We start from the raw sequence: 14,478 nt of genomic DNA, 5'->3' as shown, positions 1-14,478 counted from the left end.
TATTAGTAATGATAATAATAACAATACTTATAACAAAAACTAATTCATAAGTTTTTTACTAATGATAATAATAATGATAATTATAATAATACTAATAACTATAGTATCTATAATAATACTTTTACTAATAAAAATAATATTAATAATAATTATTATTATATTAATAATAATAATGATAATAACATTAATTTTTAATAACAATGAAAAATTTAATAATAATGTTAATGGAATGATAATAATACTTACTACTTAACGCTAATATTAATAATAATAATAATAATAATAATAATAATAATAATAATAATAATAATAATAATAATAATAATAATAATAATAATAATAATAATAATAATAATAATAGCAATTTTACTGTTAAAGACAATAATATAATATTAGTAATAACAATAATGATAATAATAATTGTAACTATAATCATGGTAGTAATAATAAATAATAACTAATACTTATATTAATAACAGTAACAATAACAATAATATTAATACTAGTAATAACAACATCAAATAATAACAATAATAATAATAATAATAATAATAATAATAATAATAATAATAATAATAATAATAATAATAATAATAATAATAATAATAATAATAATAATAATAATAACTATAAAAAAAATTGATAAATAACTACCTTCCAAGCTTTTCCTAAAAAAATGGCAGACACCGGGCTCGAACCCTCGACCATCTTGTAACCCAACACACACTCATACCACTCCCCCATCCTTGCTTATCTGTTATTAGTCGACCTTAAAATTTATTTAATCCAGTTTTCTGTTTCATCTCCTTCTTCTTCAACTTCAAATTTGATTAAAGAAATTGACCAATCAATTGACTAATTGTTAAATGATTTAAGTTCTTTTATTTAAGTAGAAGCAAACTTGAGTGATGTGGATTAATTTGTTAAACGAAAAAATAACAGAAATAAAATTTTAAACGTTGTTATTAGTTTTCTGTTGAACACGAAGAACATAAAATCAAAATCGAATTTCTAGACCGTTTTAGCCAAAACTTACAACATGAAATAGATTGAAAAACTCTTTTAGAAACTACTTGAATCATCAATTTAACTCAAAACATTAAAACAGGTTCGAATTTCACTATGAACACCTCGTTTGACTTTTTGAATATTAACTTTGACTTTAAAATTAAGACTTAATATAAAGAATTGGGATTTGAGGTTTTGCAGAAAGTTTCAGTGGAGGATTCCTAACAACTTTGTATTTATGGATTTTGAAAAATAACACGAATTCAAGTTGTTGATAATTTGAACCACAAACAGAGGTCGACTTCTGCTTTCTTTTAAAAATTCTTTTTTAATTCGTGAATTGCAGAAGTGGATAAGTGTAATGTGAGTAATTACGTAATTTAATAGTTAAACTGATCCTGATTAATTCGTATTGTACTATGAAATCAACCTTTAACAGATTGGAGACAAGGAAATTTGTTCACAGAAACAATTAAAAAAAATAGAAAGGGACGTTCAACAGATTTTGTATTTATCTTTGTGATATATTCGACTGGTAATCCAAAAATTGAGACATAAGTACCAATCTAATATAGTGGGATAGCTGCTGGTAACAACCACGTACGAATTATATGCCATTTATTCAATTTAAATTAATATTTAATATATATATTAATAATAATATAACAATAATATTAATTACAGAAATATTAATAATAATATTTTTTTATAGAAAAACTAAAAATAAAAATGAAGATAACATGATAACATTAATAATAACAATAATGAAAATTTTAATAAAATAATAAGTTTAATAATAATTAATAATTCTAATAATAATAATAATGATTTTTGAAAATAATGATATAAATAATGATATCAATAATATTAATAAAAATAACAAATCAAATGTATCAAATTTCAGTACTATAATTTTAATAATATTAATATTACTGATAATAATATTAATAATGAACGTATATAACAACCATAATTAAACTTGTAATTACATTTAATTACTAAATAATAATAATATTGATATTATTAATGATAATAACATAATAACTTATACATATCAAATTATATATATATATATATATATATATATATATATATATATATATATATATATATATATATATTATATTTGAACTAATAATATTAATGATACAAATATTAGTATCAATATTAATCAATAATAAAAGTAATGATAATAATATTAATATAGCAATTTATTTTCAATCTGGCAATTAAATTTAATATAATACTATTTATTATTTATGTAGTATTATATTATGTGATGATATTTACTGAATAGTTAATATTTATATATATATATATATATATATATATATATATATATATATATATATATATATATATATATAAATATTAACTATTCAGTAAATATCATCACATAATTTAATACCACATAAATAATAAATAGTATTATATTAAATTTAATTACCAGATTGAAAATAAATTGCTATATTAATATTATTATCATTACTTTTATTATATATATATATATATATATATATATATATATATATATATATATATATATATAATCATAATAACATATACCTATTTATATATATTAACAGTACTTAATTATTCTAAATTGTTATTTTTCATTTTAAATTTATTTAAAGTATACATTATCAAAATATTATATATTCTTATATTTATATTTATATACATATTTATTTACCAATAATTGTTCGTAAATTGTCGTGAATAGTCGATGGATAAATGAGTTCATGTAAACAGTTCCAAAAATTTTTGAGACTTAACTTAACAGACTTTGCTTATCGTGTTGAAATCATATAAAGATCAAGTTTAAATTTGGTCGGAAATTTCCGGGTCGTCACAATGCGGATGTTGTTATTGGTGGTGGTAATGATACTGTTGGTGTTGATGATGGTGGTATTGTTAATGCCAGTGATGCTGCTGGTGCTTGCAACCTTTGCACCATATTCTCCAAAGCCAATACTCGAGGGCGAAGCTCGTTGACTTCTTTTATTACACCGGGATGATTGGCGGTTCGGAAGAGCGAATGAATAAGATCCAGAATTTAAGATAGTATATTATCGTGACGAGATACTCTGGAAATGAGAGAGAAAATGGTGTCTCGAATAGGTTCGCCGGTAAGTGCTTCAGGTTCTTCGCCAAGAGGGAAATGTGGTGGATGGAAGGGATCACCTTCTTTTTGTCTCCAATGATTAAGTAGGCTACGAACCCACCCCCAATTCATCCAGAATAGGTGATGGCTGATTGGTTGATCCATTCCGGTTACACTGTCTTCGGAGTTCAGGTGAATATCCATATCGGAATAGCTGTCGGAGTTTAAGGAATTTGAACTAGATACGGGATCCATCTTGTATAATTAGGGAGATGATTTTTGATATGAAATAGATTATAGAATTTAGATTGGTACTCTTCAATACATAATTTACATATGTATATATAATACCAAAATTCCATAAATCACGGAAGAATTTTCGGAAGATGTCAAGCAAAGTTTACAATAATAGATATGCTAAGATATGAATTCGTCTGTACACTATGTATGCAATAAATGCAGGAAATGTGTCTAGACTTAATAATGATAAGCATGTAATTTCCGACAAGAAATGATAAGTAAAACTCGGTAAAAACAGATACGATCATAGTCCAGACTCACTAATGCATCCTAACAATTATCAGTTAAACACACTAATGCAAATTCTGGTTCCCTATGACCTCAAGCTCTGATACCAACTGTGATGATCCGTCCAAATCTATTTGGACGAATACATCATTCATCGATTTCACAGTGAGGTACTGACCTCTACATGATACGTTTTGTAAACATTGCATTCTTTTGAAAAGGCACACCATAAATGAATATCAAATTCTAAGGTTTTTGAAATTTGATGATTTCTACATATAGACAATTACCGTAAATAATAGTTTACAATACTACATCCGTTAACAATGCAGTCAAAATAAGATACATGGTGATGATTTTGTGAATGCGACGTTTTCTCGAATAAAGCATGTATGACTCCATGCACATAGCTTGTATAACATACAAGCAAACAGCAGAAGACTTCTAGGAACCTGAGAATAAACATGCTTAAAAAGTGTCAACACAAAGGTTGGTAAGTTCATAGTTTTAATGTTGCGCATAATCTGTATATAAAGGTGGATCACAAGATTTCAGTTGTTTCATCCAGAAACGTTTATCAAAATATTCTACGAAATTGAGCACCCTGGTAACTAAACTTTAACGTTGTTATAAGTACCCCTGTTTTAACATACATGCAACCAACATGTACAATACACGCAATCCAACGTGTACTAAACTCAAATAGCATACGTCTGTTTTATAGTTCAGACTAGGGTTTCTATACCTGGAACAGACGGGGATGTCAAACCCTATGGATCCATATACAACTATTCGTGCCCACCAGTTCTTATAACCGGCAGTTACTAGTTACCAAAGCTAAGGGATTTTCGGTTCAAACTCGGTGTAGAATTTAGTATGTACTTGTATCCATTGCGTTTAAAATAAAATGCACGTATACTCAGCCCAAAAATATAGATTGCAAAAGCAATTAAAAAGGGAGCAAATGAAACTCACCTTAGCAGCACATAAGGTCATTCACCAAAATGTGACCGAAACTCGGAATGCAAAATAACCATAGATCTCAACCTAGAGAACATGTGTTGGTCAATACGTGTCTAACAAGCTAGGTCAGGTCATAGTGTATCACAATCCTAATGCTCGAGACTAACATGCAAAAGTTAACAAAAGTCATCTCAAAAGTCAACATGACCCAATATGATCTTTAAATCTATATATGTTTATTATATTAACATAATATAAGTCTTGATAATTGAACGAATTTATATTTTATCAAACTCAAAATATTATTTATTTCAGGAGCTATATTATATTTGAATTATCATAGCAATCGAAAATATTTTATTATTTCACGTAGTTTTCCAATACTTGTAAAATCAGATTATAGTGTTTATAAAGCTTTAAAACATGATAAGACAGTCAACCTTGACAATTGTTCAACAAGACAAAACGTGCCTTATATAGAAATTCATTTACTCGATTAGTAATATCTAAAAATCCAATTTATCAATCTCATAGACAAGTTGTTTAAATATTAATTTTCAGTTTCAAACACAATTTCAATTAACATCAAACATAATTCAGTTGACCATATCTTTTAATTCGTTCATCGAAATCACGCGATTTCTAAATGAAAAGTTATTAATTTTTCGCCAGCTTTCCAATAACATGCATATCATATACCTTATATCAGTAGTATATGTATTAAATTCGTGATTCTTTGTAAAACTATCTAACGACAAAATTTAGCATACAAGCATGTATAAACATATATACTCGAGCACTAGACATGGATACACTATTAATATATAAAAGATAAGATATGAATGCTCACGTATCAATATTGTGATTCAATATTGTAGGAAAGTACGTAGACGCAACGGAGATGATAAATACTAGGTTTGACTTGCGAACAATACCCACGAACATTACCCATAACCTCCATAGCTATAACCCATAGTTTCCTTAGCTTTGACTCATTCGAAAACTCGGTTTGAAATCATTTGGACATGACCTCGTAGTATTTTATGTATAATACTAATAAAAATAACATTAATACTACTGATAATAATAATAAGATTAATAATATTATTAATCTTAATAATAATAATAATAATAATAATAATAATAATAATAATAATAATAATAATAATAATAATAATAATAATAATAATAATAATTATATATATATTTATTTTCGGTTTGAAATCATTTGGACATGACCTCGTCGTAGTATTTTATGTATAATACTAATAAAAATAACATTAATACTACTGATAATAATAATAAGATTAATAATATTATTAATCTTAATAATAATAATAATAATAATAATAATTATATATATATATATATATATATATATATATATATATATATATATATATATATATATATATATATATATTTTAGAGAGCAGAAGAGAAATAAGAGAATAGAGTGTGAAGAAATCGACCAAACTGATCGAGCTTTATACACTTTTGCTGAATTTAGACCCCATGCGATCGCATGGTTCTGAAGGCATAATGCCATGTGATCGCATGGCCAGCTGGTACGCACCCAATATGTTTTGTTTTCTTGTTTGTCGACATATTATTATATATATAATATATATATAATTTATATTAATTATATATATATATATATATATATATATGTTATATTCATGTGCATAGTTTACTTGTAATTTTAGGTCCGATAATATGTACGTTAACGCTCGACTAATGTCCCCGTTCCGGTTTTTCGAACGTCCTTTCATATGCTTAGAAAACTTGTACTTTACGTTTCGTGACTCGTACCTTTGCCAAAATATAGATTTACATTACCAATAACTATGTTACCCGAAGTGTATCTTGAACGTTCGAGTGTTTTGGTCATTTGCTTCAATAAATTAACGTCTTAATATATAATAATATTATTTTAAATCAAAACGTTTTATATCTAAGTTAATATTATATTTTATAACATTTGTAAAATATACATACATTTTTATTTTTAAATAGTATTTTACTGTAGCAAAATGATTTTTACTGTAGCAAATAGTGGTTTTCGAAAACACTGTAGCTTTTCGGGTACTGTAGCAATTCAAATATACTATAGCAAATTAGTGTTTTACCTGTTCATCTTAAACGTTTTAGTTAACTTATCTAAATATCAATCGAATCAATAAACGAATGTTACTATCGTTTACTAAATAACTTGAAATTATATATATGTATATATCTTTATGTAATATACATAAATCAGTTTTTAAATACACATTGCAAGTTATTTATAATTAATTTTAATAATTAATATTCCAACTTATTATATATATATATATATATATATATATATATATATATATATATATATATATATATATATATATATATATATATATATATATATATTACAAATAGATGTTCGTGAATCGTCGATCAATAGTCAAAGGTTAACTGAATATATAACATTAGTTCAAAAATTTTGAAAATCAATATTACAGACTTTGCTTATCTTGTCGAAATCATATAAAGATTAAGTTTTAAATTTGGTCGGAAATTTCTGGGTCGTCACATCTACACCCCCTAGCATTTAATATCTCATAGGGCGGTATGCCGATACTCGAATGATTGGAATTATTGTAGGCCAACTCGATCAATGGCAGTGAGAATCCCACGATCGCCCAAATTCTAGCACACAAGCTCTTAACATATCCTTAAGGTTTCAATAGTTCGTTCACTTTAACCTTTAGCTTGAGGATGATAAGTTGTACTAAGGTTGACACGAGTACCTAAATTCTCTTGTAGACTCTTCCTGAAGTTGGACACAAACCTCGAGTCTCGATCTGACACAATCGATAATGGTATCCCATGTCTCGACACTATCTCATTTAAATACAACTAAGCTCACTTAGTCAATGAAGTTGTTTCATTAGTAGCTAAGAAATGTGCACTCTTTGTCAAACGGTCCACTATCACCTAGATCATGTCGTTTCCTTTCTGGGTTCGGGGTGATTTTGTCACAAAATCGATTGTTATATGCTCTCATTTTCACTCTGGAATTTCTAATTGATGCAACGACCCATAAGGTTTCTGGTGTTCCGCTTTCACTTGGGCGCAAATGTGACACTTTTCCACATTGGGTTGTTTGATTTTGGGTGTTGATGGGTTGCTTGATTTTAAGTGTGGAAGTAGTGTTATGAAGCGGGTAGTGAATGTTAAAAAATAACATGAGAATGTAAAATTAGTACAAGGGTAATTTAATCAAGTTATATAATTAGTGTGTATAGAGAACTGTGTAAGGATCACCTCTCCTAAAAAGAACTTGAGGACCGCATATATCAAACATAAAGAATATGAAAACTGAGACTATTTAAGTCGAACTCGGATTATACTGACCGGGAAGCCGAGTTGAAAGTAAGCTTTTAAGCTAAAGTTTATAGACAACAAAGATGCTATCTAACTAAGATTTTAAGTCTTACTGCAAAATCCGACCAATAAGAAGCCTGGCAGAAAAACCATCTTACCGAATTTATTCTTAATTACATATCCCAAATTGATTCTTAATTACATATCCTTAAGTAAATGTAAATGTTAAAGTCATTTAGTTTAATGACTCGTGGGACCACAGATTTCGACTAAGAAACTTTCGTTGTTAACTTGGTCAGAATAAATGAACTACATTCATTCTCCTACCACATTTCTCTAGTTTTCATTACAACTACTATTTTTCTTATCATAAATGGTACTTATTTAACATTAAAAGAGAGATTGAAAATACCTGGTTCAACCTCGCAAAAATCATGATTATTTTTAAATTCTTCTATCATACTATATACCTTCATTTTAAATAGTCACAATATGATATGACGTATGTTATCGATTTTTAGATTCTTGTTGTTTAATAAACATACAATAATAAAACATTCAAGGTGTGATAAATTTCATCATCAAACAATGCATAAAAGAGAATAATTCTTTGAAAAAAACATTAACAATGACATGAAAGTTTGTACCTGCTTTTTGGAAACAAAAAGTTATTGGATAATATGGTGTAGATCGAGAAAAATAGTTGTAAAGGTTTGTACATATTGAGAGAAAAAGTTGTGATAATATATGGTGGAGATGATCCGAGATATATATTTAGCTCGTACGGTTCATATAAGGAAATTTAAAAGTCATTGACTGTTGGGAACTTTCACTCCTCAATATTCGAAAAAACAATAATACCGTATTAAATATTAAATGATATTTTATTACTTATTTTTGCCATCCAAATCGTCATTCATATATTATCAGCATTTATTTGTTATTATTTTGTATCTTTTTTAATTAGAATTAATATTAATATAGAATAAAAACATCATCATTATGAAAATTAAAGTGTAATTAGTGAAAGGATAACATAATCATTTTAGAGTTTTATATTTGTTTTTATTTTGTATTTGTTTTAATTAGAATTAATATTAATATTAAAAATTACCGAGTAATAATTTATTTAAGTTATTAAATTTTTAGTTATTATAAGTACAATTTTTTTTAATTATAAAATATTAGAATTAATGACATCATCTAAGTGACCTAGATTTTTTTCTTTTTAATTTTTTCTTAACAAAGAAATTAGCCTAATAATGACATCATCGTTATAGGATTTTAAGGAAAACTATATATATATATATATATATATATATATATATATATATATATATATATATATATATATACTAGAGGGTTCAAATGAGAACTTTTTTTGTGTGAGAACTCTGATAACTCAAAAATACACTGAAATTCGAGCAAAAAAGGAAAATTCGAGCAAAGAAAGGGAAATTCGAGCAAAAAATAGGACAATGGCGAACAAAAGACGAGCAATTCGAACAAAAAAAGTGATATTCGAACAAAAAAATGGTGGGCGAACAAATTTATGTTCTACATTTTTGATATTCGAACAAAAAAATGTAGAACACACGGGTAGTCGAACAAAAATGCTGATATTCGAACAAAAATGTGTTCTACATTTTGAAATTCGAACAAACAAAAATTCTCGACTATGAATTTTTTGTTCGTCTGTGTTTTTGATTTTTGCTCGAATTTTTTTTTTTGCTCGCCTGTGCACCTTTTTCGCTCGAATTTCAGTGTATTTGAAGGGTTTTTAGAGTTCTCACACTAAAAAAGTTATCGGGCCATAATCAAGAGGGAAGCACTTTTTGAGGGGAAGGGGGAAGCAAATTATTTTTTTTTTTCGTTTTTTGAAAAAACTTTGTTCACGAACATTATAGATTAGATGAAAAAATGAACATTTAAGAAAGACACTTTGTGATGAATGTCATTATTTTGGCGGGAAAATGCTCGACGAAAAAAATAAAAACATTCAATGCATTGAATGTTTTACTGCTGAGTTTATTTGCATCGTTTTGTTTTCATCTTGTGTGAAGTGTTTTTTTCGAATTTAGCCTGATTTAGAGTTTAGGGCTTAGGGTTTAGGGTTTACTTCGTAAACCCTCAACCCAAAACCCTAAACTCTAAACTGTCCGTGTTAAAATATTTAATCTAAACCCTAATTTCTAAACCCTAAACCCTAATTTCTAAACCCTAATTTCTAACCCCTTAAAAAAACTCAGCAGCAAAACATTCAATGCATTGAATGTTTTTATTTTTTTCTTCGAGTGTTTTCCCGCCAAAATAATGACAGTCATCACAAAGTGTCTTTTTTAAATGTTCATATTTTCATCTAATCTATAACCCTAATTTCTAACCCCTTAAAAAAACTCAGCAGCAAAACATTCAATGCATTGAATGTTTTTATTTTTTTCTTCGAGTGTTTTCTCGCCAAAATAATGACAGTTATCACAAAGTGTCTTTTTTAAATGTTCATATTTTCATCTAATCTATAATGTTTGTGAACAAAATTTTTTCAAAAACCGAAAAAAAATTACTACCCCCAAGAAAGTGTTTCCCTCTTGATTAAATATATATATATATATATATATATATATATATATATATATATATATATATATATATATATATATATATATATATATATATATATTGGTAGGATCAAGAGGGAAGTAACCAATCGGGAGGAAGCGGGGGGAAGCAAAAACTTTTTTTTTCGTTTTTTGAAAAAACCTTGTTCACAAACATTATAGATGAGATGAAAATATGAACATTTAGTAGAGACACTTTGTGATAAATGTTTTTATTTTGGCGGAAAAACACTCGAAGAAATAATATATAACAATTATCATGTTTTTCGGGCGTATGTTGAAGTTTTAACTATTGGAGTTTAGATATTAGGGTTTAGATATTAGGGTTTATAGGGTTCAGATATTAGGGTTTAGAAATTTAGGGTTTAGGGTTTAGATTTAGGATTTAGATTGAGTTTTTAACATGAACGGTTTAGAGTTTAGGGTTATCAAACGCTAAACCCTAAACCCTAAACTCTAAATCGGGCTAAATTTTACTTCACAAAACATGAAGAAAAAAAAAACGTTCATATTCTTCACGAATAATATTATCTTGAATGTTATTTTTGTCGATCGTTTTCCCGCCTAAATAATAACATTCATCACGAAGTGTCTCTTCTAAATGTTCATATTTTCGTGTGATCTTGATGCCGGAAAAAAAATTCCAAAAAAAAACGAAAAAAAAAAAATTTTTTGCTTCCCCCCGCTTCCCCCCGATTGGTTACTTCCCCATTGATCATGCCCCTATATATATATATATATATATATATATATATATATATATATATATATATATATATATATATATATATATATTAGAACTTGCTTTATATGCGGATATGCCTAGCTATAATAGATAAAATACAAGTGGATACATATATATGTTACATATTTGTGACTCATACATTAAAATACTAATACGATGTAACGTCTCCTTATAAGCAATCACCAAACCGGGCATTCTTACTGCTCGTCATCAACAGCGAGCGGGACAGACTTCACCTGCTCGATCACAGATGAAAATCACACCAAGTTATAAATTAAACCAAAAATACTGGCTAGCCTTAATTCAAAAACTTACTGGTCAGCAAGCAACCAGTAGCTAAAAATTCTCTCTCACCAGTTCACGGAACTTCAAAATGTAGAACATTTCAAGGTAACGTCGAGTCTCACGCCGTTCAAGTTTTGAAACGTACTTCCAAAAGCTATAAACTCCGGCTAATGTCATCAAACGTTCCGAGTAGATCTTCCATGTATACCTACGCATACAATATTACATGTCACATTTACTTATCGGTCTGTTAACTATTAACACTTGCAACTAATGTTGTTGGTTGTTTCGAGAGAGAAATTATATTTAACCTTTCGCTTATTCTTTGAAGTCCGCCATCAGATATCTTTATCCAATAACTAACGTCATCTTTGCACTTTTGAAAAAAATCGGCCATTGCAGCAGATGTTTTATCCGGATGATATGGATCGATATGAAATCCCGACACCCAATCTTCAATAATCTCTGCGGGACCACCATGACATGTGGCAAATGTTGGTAGGCCACATGTCATGGCCTCTACAACCGTAAGTCCAAAAGCTTCGTAGAAAGCAGGCTAATATTTTCACATAAATGGCCAATTTAGTTTCTTTTGTAGTTTGATTTGGATACTACTGTTTTAGGTATTTCATAATTAAATTAAAGTGAAAGAAACAAGAAGTGACGAATCTAGGATCACAAGTCAATGGAGTCCTCAAATTTTTTTATTTTTTTTTTTTTTTTTTTTTTTGTTAACTTACTTGAAGGAAAGTTTACATATGTCGGGTCAGGTCAATACAAACACTATGAATTTTTTTTTGTCTACGAAGTTTCATACGATAAAATTCATCCATAATTGCATGCCAATACATCTTTCTCAATATATGAAATACCCATCAAAGTGACATAAAGACCCAATTTCTTTCTGAAAGGAGACTGTAAACCCTAACTAAATTATTATCTATATATTCTAATACAATAAGTTATTCTTGAGAATGGGAGTTTTAAAAATTATACTAAACCTTAAAAACAACGGTCGAATCAGCTAGACTTTCAATTTTGTTGAAAAAAAATTGTTGAAGAAAATTCAAGACTAAGTTTGTCTTGGTTGCTGAACTAAAAGTGAAAAAAGAAAGTTTATATTAGGTAATGGGTATGAAATAAAATAAGAAGTAGAATAAAATAAATAAGAAGTGCACGTTTGTCGGTGTGTGTGGTGTGGTGGGTCTGAATAAAATAGAGTAGGTTTATTTATTTATTTACTCTTTGTTTATTAGTGGCTCATACTACAAAATAAGCTTCCCATACTATAAAATTATAAATTTTAAAAGTTATGGGGTCCTACGATTATCTTTAGTGGTGTCTGTATAAATTATCGTTTCTAAAAACATTTTCGCAACTGGTGGTGTCACGCGACCCTACGGGTTTCAAGCAAGGTTCGGTTCGCCCCTGGAAACATGGCTTATAAAATAAAAAATAAACAACCTGGACGAAAATTCCCCTGCCATCGGCAATATAGCGATAGAGTTCACCATTTCGAGCTCGGTTGGTTTGGGCTGATATCCATCTTAGTTGGCCATCTAAATTATATTGCTTAATAAGACTATGCATTTTCTCAATTTCTGTAATTTCTTCTCGATCACTTGATTTTTTCACATCATTATAACCAGCAACCACAACAAGGTTTGCCAATTCTCGCAGCTTATTATTCTTGGCGTAACACTCCACTAGACCCGTTATGTTTTTCACATGGTCAAGTCTCGCCATTGAGAAAATCATAGGTTTAGACGGGTCACTTATATTTCCACTGCATATCGAAATCCAAATTATAATATCAGACAATCTGATTTAGTATGCAGCATTTTAACATAGAATAAAGTAAAGAAAAAAAATGAAATGGGACAGAGTAACGACTCACATGTGAATATCGTTCTGTACAGGGTCGTACAACAACTTCTCAATTGTTGTATGTAAAGATGTAAGACGTTTCTCCTTTTCGGAATATGAGAAGTAAATTGTCGAATCTGCCCCTGGAGACACAATGTTGAACTTTGGATCAAACACGTCGATACCATGTACAACTCTGTATAGGCCCGGAAGAGTGAAAGCGGCATGATTCTCATATTGCCCAACAGTATTTTTCCTGAAAGAAACAAAATAAGAGGTAAGATGATGTTTGTTTTTGATTATTATTTTTTTAAGTGTTCCAGTATCATTTACTACAATTTCACTTACGTTCCTGCAATCTCTTGGTAAGTACTGGTGATGATGAAATCAGCATTGTTCATGGCTAGAAGATCAGCAGTAAATTGACATGAAAAATGGTATTTCTCGTCGAATTTCTTCCAATACAAGTCAGAATCTGGATACTTTGTTTTCTCTAATGCATGCGCAATGTTACATTGTGTTACTCCCAATTTGTAAGATAATAGGGAGGCAACTAAGTTTCCATCACTGTAGTTTCCAATTATCAAATCCGGAACACCTTGTAACTCGGCTGAAATTTCACTTGCTGCATCCTAATAACGAACCAAACACAAAGATCGTTATTATAGAAATTTATCCATATTCACTTTGAAAGATTATGATAGTTTTTTCATTATTTTAAGTTACCTCAGTAAATTTCTCCAAATAAGGCCATATGTCAAACCTTGAGATCCATTTTCGAAGAATCCCTTTCTCAGTCCTAAAAGGAACACGTAAAATATGTGTATATTCGGTTCCACTGACCCTTTCCAATCGTTGGTTGCATGAAGTACCTTTGGCATTAGGTATCAAGCGAGTCACCTGAAATGAGAAATAACAAAAGGTACTAATTAAAAGAAAAAAAAAAAAAAAACCCTGCCAAAAAGATCTTGGATGGATAAAATAGAGTCGTAATAA

General features: G+C 28.4%; 1 protein-coding gene across 2 annotated transcripts in view; it reads right to left on the bottom strand.

Annotated features, from left to right (window-relative positions):
• Positions 1 to 11,404: 11,404 nt before the first annotated feature.
• Positions 11,405 to 14,478, bottom strand: part of LOC139843643 (sucrose synthase 2-like) — a 33,201-nt gene continuing 30,127 nt past the window's right edge. The window contains exons 8-14 of one of the 2 annotated variants that reach the window (XM_071833753.1): positions 14,209 to 14,382; positions 13,831 to 14,114; positions 13,514 to 13,738; positions 13,081 to 13,402; positions 11,928 to 12,172; positions 11,686 to 11,824; positions 11,405 to 11,567 (exon numbers count right to left, since the gene is read on the bottom strand). In XM_071833753.1, coding sequence (XP_071689854.1) covers positions 11,529 to 11,567; positions 11,686 to 11,824; positions 11,928 to 12,172; positions 13,081 to 13,402; positions 13,514 to 13,738; positions 13,831 to 14,114; positions 14,209 to 14,382 — 1,428 coding nt within the window. In that variant the 3' untranslated portion in view covers positions 11,405 to 11,528. Of the gene's footprint in view, positions 11,568 to 11,646; positions 11,825 to 11,927; positions 12,173 to 13,080; positions 13,403 to 13,513; positions 13,739 to 13,830; positions 14,115 to 14,208; positions 14,383 to 14,478 lie in introns of both variants that reach the window. The other variant, XM_071833754.1, reaches the window with a different exon arrangement.

This window comes from Rutidosis leptorrhynchoides, chromosome 4 (assembly GCF_046630445.1).
Source record: "Rutidosis leptorrhynchoides isolate AG116_Rl617_1_P2 chromosome 4, CSIRO_AGI_Rlap_v1, whole genome shotgun sequence".
Classification (NCBI taxonomy): Eukaryota; Viridiplantae; Streptophyta; class Magnoliopsida; order Asterales; family Asteraceae; genus Rutidosis; species Rutidosis leptorrhynchoides.
The sequence above is the reverse complement of the archived record's forward strand: the minus strand, read 5'-3'. Positions and strand labels throughout refer to the sequence as shown.